Source organism: Apteryx rowi, unplaced genomic scaffold (assembly GCF_003343035.1).
Source record: "Apteryx rowi isolate R43461 unplaced genomic scaffold, aptRow1 scaffold_143, whole genome shotgun sequence".
NCBI lineage: Eukaryota > Metazoa > Chordata > Aves > Apterygiformes > Apterygidae > Apteryx > Apteryx rowi.
The window spans coordinates 1214395-1236718 of NW_020447675.1; the positions used below are offsets into that span (position 1 = coordinate 1214395).

General features: G+C 38.0%; 1 protein-coding gene across 8 annotated transcripts in view; it reads right to left on the reverse strand.

The window, feature by feature from the left end:
• Positions 1-37: 37 nt before the first annotated feature.
• PRKAA1 (protein kinase AMP-activated catalytic subunit alpha 1) overlaps positions 38-22324 on the reverse strand; it is a 22892-nt gene continuing 605 nt past the window's right edge. Inside the window, exons 1-9 of one of the 8 annotated variants that reach the window (XM_026058140.1) lie at positions 22076-22181; positions 15232-15373; positions 11482-11575; positions 10402-10546; positions 8472-8559; positions 7369-7593; positions 4961-5447; positions 4437-4563; positions 38-2591 (exon numbers count right to left, since the gene is read on the reverse strand). In XM_026058140.1, the coding sequence (XP_025913925.1) occupies positions 2347-2591; positions 4437-4563; positions 4961-5447; positions 7369-7593; positions 8472-8559; positions 10402-10546; positions 11482-11541 (1377 nt within the window). In that variant the 5' untranslated portion in view covers positions 11542-11575; positions 15232-15373; positions 22076-22181 and the 3' untranslated portion in view covers positions 38-2346. Of the gene's footprint in view, positions 2592-4436; positions 4564-4960; positions 5448-7368; positions 7594-8471; positions 8560-10401; positions 10547-11481; positions 11576-15231; positions 15374-18439; positions 18534-22019; positions 22182-22324 lie in introns of those variants that run through there. The other 7 variants (XM_026058139.1, XM_026058134.1, XM_026058133.1 and 4 more) reach the window with 7 other exon arrangements.

A 22324-nucleotide genomic window follows, 5' to 3' on the forward strand; every position in this document is an offset into this window, starting at 1 on the left:
TCAGTTCAATCAGAAAACTTTTGGCCATCAAAACTGATTTATCATACCCATAAGGTTTACTTTATTTAAAACTATGCATACAGTACATTTCTGCCAGAAACTTGTTTCAACCTCCAGCTACCAAGACAAATAAAAACCATGGTTGCCTTAAAGCACAAGGGGGCCAAAAAAGTATATAAAAATTAAAAGCTATTTGCACCTTGACATCTTGCATTTGTGGTTAGCATGACAAATTTGCAAACCAGGAGCAGATATCATTTATGTATTTAGTCTAACATATACAAGAGACAGCTCCAGTGATCCCAAACCAATTCCAGATGAGGAATTACTGCAATAAATAATCTGTGTGTCTGTTGTATTTGTACAAGTGCAATATTTAACAATTTCAAAATAAAGGGAAACCAAAAGGATCACAATGATTTATTCAGTACATCAGAACCAATTCTTACAAGACTAAAAAACATATCTGAAAGTATAATTTGCAGTTGGTCCCTCATGCTAGCATCTCAATCTCAGCAGTATAAACCCAAAGCTTTACTTAAAGGAAGTCTTTCCACTTTGAGATACAGTAGTATAACCTTGCATTACAGGGACCATATGCAACACTACTTGAGCACAAGGGACTGAAGTTCTAACCTGTACCTAGGTACTAGACAGACCACGCAATTGCCCAGTTCAGAATGCAGTTACAGCATTCCCTGGGACTTAAACAGTTTCTTCAGATTCTGTGAATGTTCTTAACAGATGAACTTCTGGACTGAAACCAGCTGTCCTGGGTTAAACTGTTCTTACTGCCTGTAGTTAGCACTTAGTCATGGATGAAGTCTCCAACTCAAAGTCATTGGCAAAAATCCCCATCCATCTTAAGAGTCCAAGTTTCACTCTGTATGTTAATGCCTTCATTTCCAGTCTGTAAATGCGAGAACAGTCTCTGAAACAGAGTAGGTCATGAAGTTTATTCTGAAGAGAACACTTGTTCTTGAATGCAAGACTAAGCATGTTTTCTGGCATACACTTTACTGTTTAATGTTTACATCTATTAGGGCTAGATGACAAAGGAACTGTAGTAAGTACATCCAATTTTAGAAGAGAGATTAAATGCTTTGGGGCGAGTACTAGCTATGATTAACATTTAAGGACTGATTTCATTTCTGAAACACCACAGAAATGCTAAATGCAGAAACATTTGTCATCAGCAATTGCAATCTACTCTTGAAAACATTTTGAATATTAGCACTCAAGTTATTTGTCATGATCAGTTTTAAGTGTTCAACTGATCAGTTGCACTGTTAGTTTCTTAATTTAAATGGCAAAATTTGCTATAAAGGTGGCTTGAGAAAACCTGACCTATATGTGTAGCTTCAACTGCAAAGTGAACTATATCACAAGTTGACATAGCATATACTGTATAGAAACAGCTGTATCAGGAAGTATTAACATATACTTAAACTGTCAATTTTAGATTCTGGAATAGCATGAGGCTATTAGGCTGTGCTATTTACTACATGCACATAGCTCTGAGGAACAAGATTCTCAGCCTGCAGCAGCAGTGGGGAGCTGCTGGGCTGACACCACAGTAAGATGAGAGCTAGTCAATCCACACAGATAAGGAAGTTGCTGACAGTTCTCCACAGAGCAACATTTCATTTTAACCCATGGGGTGCCGAGTCTTCTTTGTATGAGCCCCTCACCACCACTGTGGCCTCAACTGCTCTGCTTATAGCCCACAGAATTTCACCCTTAGTGCTTCCAGAGCATGTACATGCATTAAGACATTTCAACTGGTTGCATTTGCCAGCATATACATTTGATCAAATCTATCAGTTATTAAAAATAGTAAGCTACAGCACATTAATCTTGATCATTTACTGTCAAATGTAAGGGGGGAGTAACAGCAGTTTTAACACATTACTGTTAAATAATTGATAGTTCTGATCAACTGAGGCACAATTGTAGATGGTGACCAACAAGACATATTTCAGTCATTGAACTAGTAAGTGTACATTTACTTACAGTGCATCAGATGTATGCATCACCAGCAAAAAAAGTCCTTGTGACTTAAATGTTCTATGAAGCCTAATGTGCACTCAGCATAAAATGTTATGAACATTGCCCAAAGGGCACACAATTTCCTGTACCTGTATTAAACTGGACAGCACACAATCAGAATTCACTCCAGCTTCAACACAGTATACCTAACTGCCCATAATCATTTCAATCCCTGTGCAAATCGCGTTTTGTGGCTAGTTTTTTCAGCGCCTTAATTTAACTTGATTATAACTGGAAGCATCTGACTATGATTTAGGCATGCTTATTGCTGTAAAAGAAATAAGCCCATCTTCAAAATTATTGTGCAAGTATTTTAATAAGATTTGCACACATCTCAAAAAATTCTATTGTATGACTCCCTGGTCTTGGAGTTAAGTCAGCTGTAGAAGAGTCAAGTGAAGAGGTCACTGATGAGGTAAGGGATGTATCTGCAGATTTTCCTTGTGCATCGGCATCTGAATCCTTTTGACAGGATCTATAGTTGCTCACAGAACCTGATCTCTGTGGAGTTGCAGTCCCAGACTTGGCTTCAGTAATTTCATCTGGAGGAAAGAGGAGATAAATTAGTTATCAATATCAAATCATTCATAGGAACAGCAAACATCTTCCCCTTCTAATCTCATTTTTTGATCTTTATGAGTATATGAGAAGCTTTTGCAAACTGTATGCAGTTGCTACAATAAAGTCCTGTACGTACTCAACAGCGCTGAAGCACCAAGTTATTCCTTTTCCTAAGTTATCCTATATCCTAACTATGATAAGCTATCCCTTACACAAGCTATTCCTATGTTCATAGTTCCTTTGAACTATGTTCCAGGGCTACCTGATCTAGTTCAGACCAGCACTACTTGACATTTTTTTATGAACTAATTTCAGTGTCTAATTGTTCAATTGCTTCAGTAGCTCACTTAATTCATCTTTAAGCTTAACCTTATGATGCTATACCTACTTATGATTAAGTCAAAGAACAGTTTGAACATTTTGCAGATTTGCAGATGCTTTTGCTACCATTTAATTTATCTTTCACTTTCAGAAAATTTTTCCTTAATGTGTTGTACATTTGAGCTGCAGGGACTTAAGTTTTTCTCCATTAAGAGAAAGAAATACTTCTATTTTTAGAAGTAACATTCTGCTGAAGTACTTCTATTCTTGCTTTAAATACTGAACATTAGTTTGACACACACTTGGCACCAAAAACGGTATTTCCAGGAGAAACTAGTGAACACAGGAGAGACTGCCCTTTCACACCATTCAGAGGTGCTTCAAACTACAATTATGCAAGAGGAATGGAGAACAGTTATCTATGGCAGAGGAAAAAGAACCTCAGATCTGCTTCACTTTTGGAAGACAGATGTCAAATCCACATCCTTGGGTTGCATTTCTCTCAGGGTTGAAGCCATGACTGCAGCAGGCTGCCTTTCCCCAGTTGCATGGCTCTAAGCACTCATCTTCCCTCTAACAGGGCTGGAATTCATCCCATACTGCAGTAGGACAGTTCAGGAAAGTGATCAGCCCCTGTATCAAGTACCACAGGATCTAAGCAAGCACCCATACTACCAAAACGGATGAGGCAAGAACAGCAGTGCTAAGTTGGATCAGGTTAAGCTGTCAAACTCAGTCTCAGCTGTCCTATCCTGTAATCCAGCCACACTCCAGAAAATCCTTTTCCCATGCCTTATGTTTCTCTAGGCATGTTGTGAGCACTATTAGCAGTACATAATTTTGCTTTTCTTCTATTATACCCTTAAATGATTGTTATGGACAACCAATATTACCTCCTCCATCCATCTTCATGAAGGTACCCAATTCAGTTACATGATGTACCAGTGTCTGTCTATGAAATTAGAGCTTATTCTACAGGTTAAGCCACTTGCTTTCAAGAATTCAATTACTGGAAGTAGACAATTCCTATCTCAAGTTTTGCTTACTACAGCACTGGATATACAACATAACTTGACATCTAGGCATGAAAATTTGACTTCAACTGTATCTTCACTAGGAGGAATATTCACATGCTTATCTCAGATCTAAATCAATGTTTAAATCCAGGGGTGAGGCCCCACAGGCAGTTTAGGCTGATCTAAATCTAGCCTTTCTCGATGCTGTCCCCTTTCACACCAGTAATATTAGTGCTGGTGCAGACATGAAATGGAGATGTTCAGGAATCAATATAGCTAAAAAACTTATTTTTAAGGGATGAACCAGCTAACCATGTGGTCTCAGGAACAATGGACAAGGAGAGAAGGAAGAAAAACACCAACTCTAAATTAGATTAGCTTAAACTGATATAGGGCAGCACTTATTTCACTTCTACCCAAGTAAATTAAGACATGCTTACATTTAGAATGATTTCCATTACAATTACAGTAAGTTAGGTCTTCACATACCATCAATGCTACGGAAGTCCAGTAAGTATGTCCTACTGTCCACCTGATACAACTGTAGACTCATTTTAGAATATGCGCTTGTCACTGGATTCTTCCTTCGAACACGCAAATAGTATGGATTTACAACCTAGTACAGAAGACATCTGAGTTAATTTCTACTACAACTTCTCCAGAAAAAGCACTGCATGTGTTTTCTCCCCATCATTTCAACTCACTGGTTACAAACAGGTGATTTCAGGCTTATGTCTGAAGCATTTTTGTTGGAATATTGCTGTGTGGGGAAGAAAAAACCCATAGCTTCGGTAGAAAGATCAGACACATCAACAAGACTTTTCCTACCAGCATCAACTCTCACCCCTCAAACCATTCTTACACAGCAACCAAAAGCAGAGTCAGAATAAGCATAGGTACACCAGATTTTCCAGTACAGGAGCATCGAAGAATATAATTTTTTCAATCTCTAGGCTACCAATGTAACTGAAAAGTTTACTGCTGTCTATTGTAAGGGTCCTTTATTCCCTTACCTTCCATTCATAATCCAGTTGTTTAATTGCTCGACAAACTTCAGCCATGATATCGTTTGGTCGACTCTGGCTCCGTATTCCTAAATGCCACTTAGCTCTTCTTACACCTTGGTGCTTTGATTTCTGTGGATTCAGTTCATCAAGAGTATGGCGAGGGCGTGGTGCTTCAGCTACTAAGAATGGCACTCTTTCAGGATGAGGACGAGACAGATTGTGATCATCAAGAAAAGAATCCGGTGGGCTTGTAGCCAAGTAGAAGTCTTTGGCCTCATTCATTATTCTTCTATTATCTATAATGAGGTGATAAGCAACTGCTAAGGGGTCCTGATGATTTCGGGTGTATAGACAACTTAACACTTCATCTTCAGTGCATTCAAACTTCTCACACACTTCTTTTAAGGCTTCATCATCAATCATGGTTGAGCTATATGATGGGTCTTCAGGAAACAGGTATTTGGGAAGGTCCTGCTTAAACCATTCGTGTTCCCTAGATTTAAAAACAGAGTCTGAGTATGTTTACAGCAAGCATTTTTAGAATTAGATTCCTTTGAAAAGGAGACCAACTTCGCAAAGAAAATATTTTTTAGTTTGTACAAAAAAAATCATAGGTGTCAGTAACACATTTAAACCATCTACTTCAGCCTAAACTGTAAGGGCCCTTCCATGCAGCACAAACAGCTGCAGGTTAAAGCAATTAACAGTTTCTGCTTTAGGGAAAGCCATCATCTTCCTTCACCTCATTACAAGATCTTACTAGACATCTGCCAGGAGCAGAAAAACACCCATACACTCTCCTAGAGGTGCTAAAACTACCTGAGCTCCTAAAATACCCTAGTGTAGAACTCAACTAGCTTTTTACATTTTCATTATATATATGTATGTATATATATATATATACACACACACATACACACACACTATCTTAAGTTTTGAAATTTCCAACTGAAATTCTTATGCTACACCCATTCAAGTAGTTGTGCCCTCCCCCCACAGTGCATACATAACTATACATACTAAAATGAAGAAATCATTATGTTGAATAATTTCTTTGGTAGAAGTTTTGGACGAGGATTTTTGAACATTAAGTCACAGGCCCATCATTTTTCATTCAGAACACCACACAGCTCTGTTCAAGATTTACAGAGCTAAGGTAAGGCCACATGAACAGTATTCATAAGGGGTAAAAGTGAAAATACAGAAGACACAGGACTGGATAACCTAAGTATTTAATGATTAAGAAAAGAATAGTTTGTGCCTAGAGTAAGCTGCTTAACTAGCCAAAAAAATATTGCATGACACTACTTTTGCAAGTACTTAAATCTGCAGCAAGTCTGTTCTACAGACTTAAGTATAATGATCAAGAAGCTCTAACAAGTGTGATCCTGAGAACATGCCTAGCACAAATCTGTGGAACAGAAGGCACCTATCAGTAGTGACCAGTTAATCTGGAAGCGGAAAGAGCTTTTCCTATACAACTGCAAAGCACAGCCCTAACTGGATATCTCATCGCAGAGGATTATTTTACTTCTACTCATTGCTGTGGGCTTCTCCCCCTGTGCACCTGCAAAACCTAACACAGCCAAGGTATTCAATTAAACTAAGAGTTGACCCTTTAAGCTGTGAGGTGTCATAGTCTTATGGCTAATGGCAGAATTGCTTAGGATTCAAAATCCACCCATGCTCTGCTACCAGTATTTTTCAACACCTTTTTCATACCACTTCTCTTCCAGGCTTATTCAATACGATTCAATAAGCTGAGTTCCTAACTGCCCAAGTTTTATAAGGCTTAGTTGTCACAGCACAGTAGTATTTTCTGATGGAAGCTGTAGGAAAGTACTTTCCATTGTAATGAAGTAGTAAAGGATACATGCATTACAACTTTTATTGTACTACTGAAAGAACAGGAACATGGCCAGCTTCCTGGCCTCCAGCCCTCAGGGAGGAAACATTTTCACTAAGATACCAGAATATTTTAGAGGTGTCTTAAAAACCTAACTAAACTATTATGTGAAGTACAGCTTTACCAGCTACCAGTTTTCTTTTCTTCTACCTACTGTGCACATGTCAAACTAGACACTCTCTCTAGTTTCAGAATCACATCTTGGAATCTGGAGCCCACAATAGCTATCTGTAGCTGCAAGTTTTAGGTATGAGTTTTTATGTAGTAGTTGTCATGCATACTCAGATTCATGCCAGGGTTTTGAAGACAGAACAGAACTGTGATCTCCAGTGGATACTTCACCAGCCACTAGAGCTCAGAACTGTCAAAACTAAAGCCAAAAGTCAAGTTGAATTTTTCATCTCAGATTACAAAACAAGGACAAGTTGTATGAATGATTTCTCCATTCTGCATATCTGCATCAGGATTATCACTTCAGCATCTGATCGGACATCAGTTAGCATTTTACCTAATGTCTCTGATTGCTGCTCTCTTCATTGGATCCACCTGCAGCATGTGCTTCAGAAGACTAATTACAGATGGATTCAGGTACTGAGGGGTATAAAAGATACCGTCACATATCTTCTTAAATAGCGTTGGCACGTGATCATCATCAAATGGAAGTGTTCCACATAACAAAGCATAGAGAATAACCCCACTGCTCCAAATATCTACTTCTGGACCTGCATATAATCTGGGAAAGAGTTAACTATTAGTGATTTGTATTTAATACATTTAAATTGATTTTTTTCCCCACTTGCTTACATTACAATAGTTAGAAGTATGTGAGCATGGAGCAACCAAATCTACAAATAACATTTAATTTCACAGTCCAGTCTTCTTCCCCTTCAAATATGTAGTAAGAGCTAGGGCACAAATGCAGTTTCTCTGCTGTGTATAACCCTAAATATAATTTGAGACACTGGTAAACTGAAGTTGCATCTACTGCCAAGAAAGGTGACAGTTACATATTGCACAGATGACATTCAAACAATAATAATGAGGTCCACTATCCCCCAAAACTGGGAGGTTTAAAGTTTAAGGCARGTCAATATAGCAAGACTTGACATATTTTCTATCCTACTGCCTAAATAAATCTGATTTTTGGCCTCCGATCATAGCAATGGAATAGCAATGGAGGCTATTATGGGGACTGAAATCAACAGATTCGAGAATCATGGAGTACAAAAAGAAAAAATGGGAAGTTCAGGCAGAATACCCATTCTGCAGCAGATATTCCACTGCTACTCAATTTCACAACAGATCTTTGCCTGTAATTTTGTCTGTGCAGAAAAAAAGATTGAAGACTTGAACTATACAAGTTAAAACCAAATCAAGCATACTGTACATGCTGGATTTTAGGCATTAGACATCAACTCCACTGTGGAGGAGCTATCCAAAGCTTGTTCACAGAGGGCTTAAATATTTATCATCAAAAGTTATCAAGGCAACCAAGAGTTCATCCCACTCTTTCTCAGCATCCAGTTTGTCAATTACACTAGTTTTGTAGCATTTAGCATTAGGCAGCAAAATGAAGTACATGCACACATGTATCCAATATTAAAAAACTACCTTCCTGAAATTACTTCTGGTGCAGCATAGTTAGGGGAACCACAGCTTGTTCTTAAAAATTCTCCATCTGACATCATATTTGATAGACCTGAAAGTGTACAAGAGTAACTACTAAAAATTCAGAGAGCAAAATGATTTCACACTGCATATACCACTTAGAACAAGTCACTAGTACTTTGAGTTAGAAATTTAACTAATTTACCTCAGTGAGGAAGAACAATTGTTTGTAATTACTGAAACATTTATAGAAGAGAACACCATGTGACCCTACATTTAATTTACCAGAAATCTGAGACTAACATCAGTCCATTATTGCACACAACCCAGTAATGTCTGAAAACATTCATTCCAAGACACACAAAAAGGTCTTATTTGGATTGTACAAGCATGAGAGAACAAAGTTGCTCTAAGGCAGACAGAGCAGCACAGCAAGATAGAATTTTGGTCATTAACAAAGCGTCTTAAAAACCACATTTGCTTCCAAATGCCAGAGAGGAAGATGCTACCATAGAATTGTCTGAAATTCTGTAAGAGGACATACAAATTAAGGGAACTGAGAAGTGCAAATAACTGCTTTGGAGCAGGTGACAAAGTCAATAACCCCTCACAGTCCAGACATATAAGCTGCTCAATTGGTTCCTGACTAATTGCAGTTTACTATAGATTGATTTTAGATATTCTGTTAGTGATTAAAGCATAATTTAGAACTAAGCCATCTCCATTCATCAGCCCTCAGCATGGTCACCTTAATGTCAGGGAAGAATCACAACTTCTAGCATAGCTGTGGAAAATATTTTCCAGCTTTCTCAGTGAAGGTTGCATGATAAAGAAAACTCAGTCTAAGACAAGGAGTTATGTCCTTCTACAGGGGGAAAAGATGAAAAAACACAGATAAACTAGCCTTCATACTTTAATATAAAACAGCTTCAATTAAGCTCATTTAATAAACTAGTTACAATTAATGGAATGTGACAGCTTTGCTAACATTTGATTTACAGGTAGATATTTTATAAGTTAGTGTACTTAATCTGTCCACCGGGTAAGCCATTTCTCTCAAAGCATTTTCTACACAGGAGATTCCCAATCCCCATGTACTTGGGCAGCATACCTTTAAGATAGAATACTTAACATCAGCAAGCACCTTTCATTAAGGACCTCAAAGTGCTTTACAAGGGCAGGTATTATTCACTATGTCTACAAGAGAAGTACTATGATTACAAGCAGTATGGACACCTCGCTCTACTTATATGGTCAGGTTTCCTGTTTAAGATATTTCCAAGAACTAGCTACCAGTCTCTTCAGCAGCTGTGTCTAAAACAGCCAATAAAAACAATTAAGCTTTCTGACTAATTAGGCTGCTATATAGTAAAGAGCACAGGAGTTTAAACATTAGCTGTTTTTGTTTTACCTTCCATGATTTACCTCAATTATGTTTAACAATCATATCTGAGTTTTTAAAGTGAATTTAACAGTTTCATAGAAAGAATAGTGTATTTTACTAGAGCAATGTGGTTTTTAAACATAATGAACTGCTCTTGCACTCTAGTTCAAGAGCTGAGCATCTGCATTTTACAAATGGAAAAACAGGCAATAAGAGTCAATTTTGAATCAAGTGGCATAGCAGGGAGCTAAGTCTACTCAGCATTTCAAAGAGGAAAAAAAAAAAAAAGTTAAGCAAGACCAAACTAGGTAGTTGACAATTTCAAACACTCACAGAAAATACCTGACTTGAAAAGACAGCTTGAGAGAAAAACAAATTCTACAGATGTGCAAGAACACCATTTTGTTTTACATTCATTCTTTAGGTTCACATATTATATCCAACCATCAGGATATTCAAATATCCTCATTTTATTAAAAAATTCCTATTATAATTAACAGCATCTGAATAACACCAAAAAAATTATCAGCTATAAAATGCAATGCTTACCAAAGTCAGCTATCTTGGCATTCATGTGCGCATCAAGCAGCACATTTTCAGGTTTCAGATCTCTGTGTACTACCATATGCCTGTGACAGTAATCCACGCCAGAAAGGATTTGCTGGAACAGACGTCTACTCTCCTTCTCATCAAGCTAAGACAGACAAAAGGTTTTAAACAATTTTAGAGACACTGAAAGATGACATGTTTTTCATTTCTATGAATTAAAGAACATGGTCCAATGAATTAAAGTTATCATTTATAGTTTTGATACTTTATACAGCAGATGACCAGGTGTCTTCATAACAGAAGTTTAATCCTATATTACTTCTTATACAACTTGAAAACTACTAAAATAAACAATATCCACTGACTCAGAGTCACTACAATTTTTCCCTCATAGCTCTGAAATTGATTTGGCAGATGCTATATTATCAATGGTTAGAAACACCAGCACACAAACATCAACTTTGTCAAACTGGAATACTGCAAACTTTGATATTGACAAACATTGATATTTAAGCAGAGTAAGATTTAAGCTGACAAAAGCTGCCGCCACTCAGCACAAAGGTAGAGGTTTTAGTCTTTTCTAATGCCTCTATTAGCAGCTATCCCCAAACAGCAGAGTTGTCAAAGCACTTCCTATGAACACGTCCTAACCCATGTCAAGGTTTGCCAGGATACTTTAATTAGTTGTTAGACTGAGCTCTCTAGATGGTTTGTCAAAAGTGACTTTAAAGCATTCACAGAAATTGTTTGCTAGTAGAACAGTTAATAAGGACAGATCATTGGCTTCCCGATAGTGGGTTATACTGAATACATCTTCATCCATTTTGTACACAGTAATTTTAGTTCAGCTGATTAGTATCATTTTTATTTCAATGAGAAAAGCTATGACAAGAAATTAAACACAACAGATCCCAAATATTTGTGAACATGCAACTGTTCTTAGTTTCAGAACAAAACATAGCCACAAAGTATCTTTAACTCCTATCAGCATTATAAAAACAAACCTTCACTTAACAAAAATGTTACAAAATAAATTACAGAATGCAAGACACTGATTTGTAGCATTGGACTACTTCTTACCCTTCCATTTTTACAGATATAATCAAACAGTTCTCCTCCTGATACATATTCCATCACCATAAAAATGTCAGTTGGTGTACTGATGACCTGGTACCTGATGGAGGAATGTATCTGTTAGTCCAACACTCAGTATCAGAAGCTAGTTCAAGTTAGTTAAAACCAATGTTACATGAAAAGTCAAATAAGATTATACTTTTAAATATTTATCAGCCACCAATTTACAGTTACTGTAATGCCAATACTTTTTCGGAAGCTATTTTTCCTCCTTTCCTTATGTGATACCTTCGCTGTAACAACCAGCAGGTAATTTATACTTTCTACTAGGATGACCAGCCTCCACACTTTTAGAGCCACTCCACTATTCTATCCTATAACACTATTTAGAGTGCTACCTCACACGCAGCTTATCAGAGCAGTAAGGAAGGAATGTAAGAGGACTTTGCCGGTATCCAAAAGCTATACATCTTTCCTTCTAATCAGGCAATAGAACTGTCTTGCCATGAATAGTGTACTTCAAGACTAGAGTAAAAATATTCATGATGCAGAGTAGTTTGCTTTTACAAGATGACCTAAGTTCATCATTAGTATTTTTAAGAGTACTGACAGCATAGTTGTTTTTTCATTATACTTCAGTAAAGTTTGAAAAAAGCTGYGAAGTTCTGAAATAACTAGCTTATGGCCAAATTCCCTAATTCAGTTATTTTGATATGTTTTCTGTATATCCTTACTTAGAAGGCATTTGATATTTTCCCCTCTTAGAGCAGCTGCTCTAATGATGAATTCATCTAATGATGAATTTTTAATGGAACAGAAAAGAGCACACTTATCTTTCAATCAAAATTCAGATACTCTAGAGAGGATAGAAGGTGGTAATTGGATGAAAATGTATGTTTTGAGGTATTATATTTAAGGATGCAAATATCTTGGTTGTAAAAAGCAAGTGACTTCACACACATGCTACAGAACTGCAGCATTCTCCAAAAGGTTGATTCCAAGACAAGGGAGAAAGTGAACATGCTTCAGCTTGCCCAGACAAGTTATTCTTGAACTGCACTCAGACTATCCAGATGTATGCATGCCTGTACATGTGTATGCATACATATTTCAACAGCTTAGTATTAAAACAGTACAGCATTCCAATAACCTAAGTACTATACTGAGGCCTTCACCAACATGGGGTCTCCAAAGCTAGTTTTATCTGACAGCTTAGTCCAAGATGCTTCATCTTTAATGATTTTGTCCCAAATAACTTGGCTGAAATTAGGGCAAGATCACAGGAAAAAGTAGCATTTTATGTACTGAAGTCAACTATATGCTGAAGCCATAGCTAAGACCTAATACTATGGAAATAATATTTTAATCCTTAACTTCAAAAGTCACAGTGCAACCTCATTTCCAACAGCATGATTCTTAATGGCTTATCCCATAGTCATGAAATGAATGGGCAACTGTCTACTTTATYGTTTAGATCTTTACAATGATTTCCATCCTCTGAATAGTGAAACAGTGACTCTATACTGTTAGAGTCCATTCATTTTTCTATTTATGGAAAAGAAGGCTGTGAAATAAAACAAAGTTAAGGATCTATCTACAATATAAATAAAGTTGTCAAACTTAACTGTACAGCACAGAAAACTGGAATGCATCAAGCATTTTTGTACAGGAAAAAAATATGTTCTATTATTAGAGATCAAAACTCAAAAAGAGATGCTTCAAAGGGTTTTTTATTTAAAGCATAGGATAAGAAGAAAATCTTAGAGAGGCTTAAAATGGTATTTACTTATTTATTACTTGTCTATTTATTACAGGCTTACTAAAGCATTGCATAAAGTTTTTAATAAGCATAGCAGTCTTCTAAATCAGACTGTGTAATTTGCAATAGTTAGGCTGTAGAAAACTACAGGATGAAGAAAGAAATTCCTGTTTACCTTTATCTTAACTCTCTTGAGCTATTATCCAGCAATTCCCCAACCCAGTTCCCCATAGCACAAGCAGCACATTCATAAATTACCTGCCTACCAGCACAGTGGTATCAAGTATAGCTCAAGCGCTATTTGCACACAGGCTAATAACCTTTCTGCTTTAAAAATGCAGACTGAACAACTCAAAAATTGGGGATCCATTAACTTTTGCATCATCTCCCACATCCTGCCCCACCTCCCTCACATGCAGAAAAGAGATTCTTCCCATAATTCACTAGGAAAGTAATGGTCCCTTGAAATCTGTTGAGCTGACTTAACAGCTCAGCAGCACTAGAAGTTCATATACCTGTTTCCTCCCTCCTGGTACACTGGCACTTCCTATCTTGTGCTGGCTACAGGTCTCTTCGGACTCCTTTGTGAATTCTAACTTGCTAAAATGTTATAGAACTGACCTCAAAGCATTAAATTAGTCTGTCTTTCAGCAAGCTAAAGCAATTTCAAAGCAGATGCACAAAGATCAGGGTCATGTGAGAAAGTGGAAAAGGGAATCACACAGAAGCAATCTCTCTGTTTTGGGACAGCAAGCTGACTAATTCAATTGCTTGTGCAACCATACCTGTATGTTACTGGACATTGTCTTTATCACTTCAGAACATCTACTCTAGAGATCCTGCAGCAGAGTGGAGATATTCAAGAACAATCCTGCACTGTGGCTGCTCACAGATAAGCCATGACAATCCAGGTGCTCACACTTGAACCAAAAATGCCATTTCACAGCTGTCTCAAGGCACATAAGACCTTACTACCAAAAGAGTTGTCCTGCCCTCACTCTTCTTTGGCAGCACAAGCAAGCCAGACAGACAAGTTAGCTCAACAGTTTTCCAAAATGCAACCCATCAAAAACTTAGTGAGATGATCTCACACGATCTGATCTAGCTTCAGTGCAAGACTGCATAATGGCTGGTACCAATTCAAAGGAGTGCATAGGGAGAGTATCTGCCAGTGGCAGTGTGGTCTTTAGACAGGACTATGCCAATAGCAAATCTAAACTCTAACTCCACAGTTAGGAATATGAAATTCACCCACACTAGGTGGGCCCTACTAGATGTTGCAGGTTCACTTTATAGGAAACAGAAGTCAAACATGAGTGACATTTATGATTTCCTCAGACTAGATAGGAGTCTACTCTAGGATGTATTTAATTGCACTCTGAACTCCACTGATTAACTACTGATTGACTAACAGATGTGAACAAGTACAATGTAAATACCACATTTGTTTGGATAAATGGTAGCAGTTATAGTGAATGAATTCTGAAGTTTCTGATCCCATTTAACAGAGACTGCACATCCTTAATTCAGAAAAGTCTTCTAAAGCCACCTACAYTGAAAAACCATAACTCAACCAGCACATAGCTAAAAAATTTTTTGAGGGGAAAAAACTTCCCATAGAAATGCCCTTTGCAATCTTGCTCTTAACTCAGCTCCTAAGCAGGGGGGTGGGGAGGCAGGAACCAACACAGATCAAATAACCAAAAAAGAATACCAAAACAGCAGTTAAATACAAAGAGATGGATACTGCTAGAAGTCTGTCATGCCACTACCCTTTATATATCTGCCTAAAGAATCAGATGCTCTGTCTTGTGCAGATCAATTTTATGAAAATACATCATGAAGGACACTGAGAAAAGTTGCATACTCAGGAGTTGGCTACTTTCCTAACAAGATACCGCTAATATTATTGCCCTCTAAATGTTTTTAGATGTTTCAAATCAGCAAGAGCAAGAGATTACAGCTTAAGTAGATTTGATTATAGCAAACAAACTTACAATTTAATTATATGAGGATGTCTGAAGAGTTTGAGGTTCTGAATCTCCCTGCGGATTTTTCCTACAACATCAAGGCTGCGAATCTTCTGTCGATTCAGGATCTTCACTGCAACTTTGTGCCCAGTTAACTCATGTTTGCCAACTGCAAGGAACAAGGAATCGTTTAGTCAGGGTTTTCAGCTGCTTCGTAAGAACACTTATTGGACCATTTCAATTATACTCGAGAAATACCACAATGAAAGTGTTAGATCCTACATATCCCTATCATCTTGGGCTAAAATGAAAACTAGATCATGTGTCATTTCCTCTAACCTATCACAAATTCCTCCCACAATTTTATAGTTAAAAACAAACTGGAAGTTTAGGGACAAACCTTAAACCTAACTCCCAGAAGTCTTGCAGCATTACTGCATTTTTGCACTATTTCAAACTGTGTTCTGTATCCCAAAATACTGTCATACTGGCTACTTAATTTTCTTGTCCTGTGTAAGTTACTCCAAGCTTTTGGCTCCCTTGCTAACCAACTCTGACACAGTCTTTCTGAAGCCTGCAGCAGCTCTTATACTCAATGCCTACAAGCACTGCTCTTACTAAATCATTGATTCTCTTCCCCCAAGAAGGACATTCCAGCAATTGCTCTGAATTACTGCTAAGAGTATCTGATCACAGCTTGCTTGGAAAAATAATTATTTATCTGTACTTGGAGCATTCTGACCCTATATAAGCTCCACATTCTGTGTGTTAAACAAGAACATCACACCAAACCACTATTATGTAAAGTAGATAGCAAAAGCTATGAGAAATGCAGAAATTAAGTAAAATCCAGTAGCAGTTATGCTAAACAATGCAAACATGCAACCTCTTACATAACTTTAAGTTGGGAAAGTGAGGTAACTGAAGCTCTCCTGTAACTAGGCATAAAACATGCTAGACAGTTACACTAGGAGGCTATTTGGTTCTGCTACTCAACTTCTTTAATTTTGCAGCTGCTCTTGGAACTAGCCATGACTAAGTTGCTAAGAACATTCTACTTAGCCCCAACATTAGATCAGAAACAAGCCACAGAGACAAAGACCATCACTTCCACTGATTAGGAAGAATTTGCCACCTGGATTAATTTTTGTATGCAGTGATTTAACACCACTATCTACAACCCTTTCAAGACTTCAGCAGCCATCCTGCTTCCTACCTTCTAAAGGCAGACCAGATTCAAGGGACATCTACATGGTTCATCCTTGTCCACTTGAGTGGACTTTGGTAGTTTACCTCTTTCCTATGCTGAGCTGTCCTTCCCATGCAATTTCTTCATATTAGATACCAGTTGAGAGAAAACATCACAACCTCCTGGAGGCCAGCAGACATGTTATTGAAGACCATGTCTACTTTATAAGTCCCTTTTCACTTGTACAGGTATCTTGCAAAAGAATTGCAACTCAGCCTTTAATTTTTAGTTTTCTAAACAGTACTGAACACAGTACTTGCTCACCTGGCTGCCTCCCATCACCTGAAAAGCTAACCAAACTCCAGGCTTCAAGCTTTAAAGTATATCTATCCATTGGAAGTTGGGATAAATAATTCTAAAGGAATTCCAAAGAAAGAATGCATTCATCTGCAGATTCTCCAAGAATTCTGCATTATATTGATACTTTTTATAGTGAAGCTAGCATATCTCAGAGTACTTATAATCTTGCTTACAAGAAACAAAGCACAGAAAAGCAGACATGTAATTCTGCATTAGTGAGAACAGCAAGGCAAGTACAAACCCTGAGAACAGGATCAAGAATTAGGCCCACATATCAGATGGTAAAGCTAGACGCTAGCACTAAATGTCAGCCTATCTCTTCTGAAAGCAGAAGGCATAGTTCTTTACTGGGTTAATTATTCTACTGCAGTGATCCACAAAATCATTCTGCATTCAACTGATAATTGATGAAATTAGCAAAAGCCTATCAATCTGCAAATCTAATTTCCAACATAAGACTCTGCTGTTGCTTTTCCTCTATCTAAAAACCAATGTAACTGAGAAATTCCTGCTCTTGACAGACAGGCAAGAACAGTGGGTGCCAAAACTGATACTCAGAGTGATTGTGCTTCACACAAAAAGACGGCTACTGTGTGAAATAATGCAATTAGTCTAAATTCCAGTAGGGAAGCATCTAAGTAATGGACCACCCAAACCCTGAACATGCAGTTGTGGTGGTGAGATGCTTTTTTTAATCTCAGAATAGAGAAAGGTTGTGACTGCAAGTCAAAGAATATATCCCAAATCAGAGGAGCTATTACCTAAAAAGGGCCACAATAACTAGAACTCTGGACAAGCACGTTCACACTGCTGAGGAATGCAGAAAAAAGCCAACATTAATCACAAGTTCTGGACAAACCACAGAGCCTCAGTAGGTGAGTGCCTAGAACATTAAACCATACCACATACAGGAAGAATGATTTGTTTTCAGTCATAACTGCAACTAAAGCAAATAATTTTATTACAGCCCTTTTGTTTTCTTAAATTCAAGAATGATTGAGGTTTAAGAGGAACCCACCTAATTATATCACCTGTGTTCAAAATTTAGAGAAGCATGATTTGTTAACAGAAAACACTAGAAAAGCAATTCTTACATGAATGACAATGTCTTTGCATATCAGCAATACGAGCTGAGGTAAGCCAGAAGTATTTCAAAATTAATCAATAGGTAAGTTAAATTTGACAGTAATTAACTTCAATTAGTAAGAAACAGCTTCTTAGGAAGTAAGCAAAAATTCATTTAGACATATGAACATGCATTTTCTTTTGGTTAAGAGTACCAAATGAAATACCTTTTTATATTTAAGAACCATATCCAATTAAGCAGTTTTACAGCTTAGCATATATGTATTTGTATTCTTATATTCAGTGTGTTATAAAAACTCATTTATCAGCCAATTACTGCTTCATTTTTGATTTGTCAGGCTATATTAGATGAAAACTGGAATTTAGAACTCAAAAAACTATTACAGTCATTTGTAAGATTTGTCATATTTCCTTTCTCCACTGTTAAAATGGCTTTGCAACTTTGTTTGTGTACTATCACATTAGAACTAATTTGTTAATTCCCAGAAGAGGCACTGAAAGACTGATATGGTTTTAAGTCTTTACCCACATGCCACAAGAACTTCTTGTAAGATGAAGCAGTTAAAGGTATCTGGTATCAGCAAAACAGCAAATACTTACTGGTAACAGACTGCTGGCTATTTTTTAATTCAGCATAGAAACGGTATTGTAAGTAAGACCTCAGATGATAACATCGTGTGGAGTCTGTAGAAAACTAAGAAGGGGGTGTTATCTTTCTGAGAGCTACTCTACACTATGTCTTGACATAAGTTTAGGGAGACTTACAAATTAAAAGAAAGCAATACAAATATTTAAATTACTCATCCTAACCCTCAACCAGCTATCAGTCTTGCAAGAAAAAACACCGCAACAGAAGTTCCCTTTACATACTTACTATTTATTCTTGGCAATACCAATTGCCTTCAAGCTCTGCTATTGCTATGCACAACACCAAGATTCAAAAAGCCAGTCAGTGACACAATCTAAGAAGCAACAACTTGCTTTAACTGTTTAAGCACAGAAGCAACAATCTCTATAAACTCAGTTCTGAAGGTCTTGAACTAGAAAAGAAAAGTCATGAGGCTATTCTGACCAAATATGACATTCTTATGAAATTCTGATACCAGTCAAAGTCTGTAGAAAAAAAAAGCTGAACAAGCATATGTTCTGCATAATCAAATGTTTCTGGCAGAGGCCAAAAACCCAATCTTCAGCTCAGTAAAGAGCAGTCAGTTGAGACTAAAGATTAGTGATTGCATGTCACTGGCAATCTACTTATTTTCATACATTAAAAGCCTAAATCCAGCACACCCTGTCGTTAAAAATGAGCTAAGCAAGTCTTTTCTACACATATATATTAGATATAAAAACACGAGTTAATACTGTGCAAAGGCATATTGCTGAACTACATTACACAGCAAATTGACCTTCATTGTCCCTTCACTGGTATCTTATCACTGCCTTGATCAGCAAGGACTATTCGCAACAGCTCTGCAGTCCAGACAGATCAGAGTTTTTAACCTAGTTCTGGAATCTGGAACAAATATTACTGTATATTTATAAACTTAAACAGCATCATCACTTGCTCTGTACAAATCACCACAAGTCTAACTACTCTTTCCTTTATGAAAGTTAACTATTTGAAGTATCTAGAAAAAGCTTTGCATTTGGTTTCAGCAGGAAACATGAGCAATTTTTTTTAAAAGAGAAACCACAGATCAAAAAAAATTGAGGAGAAAGCTAAAATAAGGATAAGTGTTTTACACTGAACCCTATTAAAGTTTAAATAAAGTACTTCACAAAACTGAATTCGATTTTCAGTTCTCTTTTGTCCTACAGTTTCATTTCTGCAGTATTTCAGTTTTGCCAGGATACTGCTAGGAAACAACTTTCTCCTCCTCAAATGCCTATTTAAGGCATGGTCAAACATATAAACGCAGTGGTTGATTCAGGTTAGTACAGTCAGATGAACAGTTAAACTGTTACTGCAGGTCAGTAACAATTATCTGCAAGGGTAAAAGGGTTGAGTGGCCTGGTGAATTCATCCGATGGCTCCCTTGACTGTGGGACACCTTTAACAATTACTGTGCACAGCACTGGCTCTCCAGCCTACCTTTGGGGGCTGCCACTGCTGCTTAAACATCCACTTTCAAGAAGCCATAAGCCCAATCCCTAGGTCATGCATGGGGTCAAGGAAAACTAGCTGAAGAAATTCACTACTTTTTTCCTTTTAGGGTCAAGTGATGAAACCACATCAGTCACCAGTTGAGGATTATGAGAAAACAAGCATAGATATGCTTTTAAATAAATAAAATGTGCTCAGGAAGAAAACCAGTTCATCACAGACAAAATAGTGCCCTTTGTGAGGTACAGGAACAGAAAGGACCCCCCCACACCCCAAAAAAGATATTTTCGTGCATGCATATGTGCACTCTTTACATGATCAACAGTTACAAAGTAGCTGAAAAGAACACTTGACTTCAACAGAATAAGAGACAGATAAAGGGGTACTATGGAAAAAAAAAAAAGCAGTAGTAAAACTGGCAACCCTAGTCTTTTTTTATTATTGTTTCAATAAAGCAGAGTATTAGCCCTTCAAGCTAATTGTATCTGATGAAATATAAAGAACAGGAAAAACTTTCACTAATATGTCATAATATTAACAGTAGCTCCACCAATTGACCATCTTTCAGTGCTTCAACTTCAGACACTTTTTGCCAATACAGATAAGAGCAAGAGCAGTAATGCACTGTCACAACAGGGCTCTCAGAACTTCAAAAGCAAACATATCAGAACATTTATGGGCATGCCAACCTTGGTTTGGTGCAGCGCATTGTGCAAGGAAGGAAGGAAGAAAAACAAAAAAAAGCTTTGACTCTTCTTCTCCCCTAAATCATGCAGTCCCTCAATGAGGGATGAGATAATCTGATGTCTGACAGTCCCTTGTCTCATTTCCTCTGTACTTAAAGAGGAGATAATTTCTCAAGGCAGGAAACTACTTCAGCTGCCTCTGGGGTCACTGCTCCCAACTGCGGTAGTAAAACTTCTGAGTCACCCTCTTTCAAGACTGGCTTATAATGGCTTTACTCAAAATATTTGCTACTGCTTTCCTAGGCATTCTTAAATGCACTTCTCCAATGCACTCCAAACGCACTTCTATATTCTGTAGCATGTTACAAGCTCCCTACTAAAAAGCAACTACCAGGTAGAATTTATTTCTACTATTACTGCCCCATAGCATCTCTGTTGCTACTTCTACAGTTCACAGAGGAGGGAAATCCAACCTCTTCATTCCCTCCTTGTTCAATCATCCCAAGAGATATCAATATTCTGATCCTATTTCTGGCAGGAGGAATTTTAACTGAAGGAAGAAAGATAAACTGGTAACACAGTAAGGACTGCCAAAGCATCAGTATTTTCTTCAGAACATGCCTGTACTTGGGAGAGCTTGTGGAGAGAACATACAACAGAAACATCTACATCGAAAAAACATGCCATGTTAAAGACCAGCTACACATTAGATAAAACAGGATGAGCTGGTTTTGCATTAATTATAATCATGAGCAACCCGCTATGTTAACCATTACAATTTTGGCTTATTTTAAAAGGCCAACTTGACTCCAGTTTAAGTCATCTGTGAAAGGATATTTTCAATTTGCATATCCCAATATTTGAACAATTCTCACAAACATTAAAATAGTAAGAATAAGCTAATGCAGGGTTTTTCCCACCCATGATCAATGGAATCAAAAGAGTTTAAAAAAAAACTATTTCTACTAGGCTTCAAATTTGCTGCGTAGCATCTGCACCCCTACCGGGAAAAGTTAAGTCTGAGCTGAAAAAGGTTGACAATCACCAGCCAACTGGATTTAGCACAAAGTTTTTCCATGCCTGTGTGCCAGCTGTGCTGCTACTTAGTCAAATGATCTCAGGCCCATCATTTTTTCATGCTTATTTCTCCCTTTGCAAAGCGAGGAAGCACGCTCTCCTTATAAGGGCATCGAGTGTCAATATATCTGCAGCGAAATGTAAATGTACAGAGCTCCAGAACTGACCTCCCTACTTTCATCGCACACGCGGTAGTATTTAAAAAAAAAAACGCGGCATAACTAGCCTCTAGGAATTAGCTTTCAAACAACACCGAGGAGAAAGCTATTTCTCCTCCACTGATTACTTCCCGCTGTAAAACGGCAAGTCTCACCCACGGGCAAATCAGCAAATCCAGCGACACTTCCCCGAGCAGTGTTTACAACGCACCAGAAACTATTTCCGCAACACTCGGGCTGGCGGCCCTCACGCCGCGCCACACCAGCACCGCCCCCGGCTGCCGGCCCGCAGCCGCCGAGGCCGGGGGAGACGACCGTGCCTTTTCCCCCCTCGCTGCAGATACCCCCGCTGAGCGCCAGCCCCGCGGCCGCCCCCGACACAGCGCCGTACTCCCCCCGCGGCGACCCGGCGGCTCAGCCCGCCCCCCGCGGCGGCACAGCGGCCCCGCGGGCGGAGAGG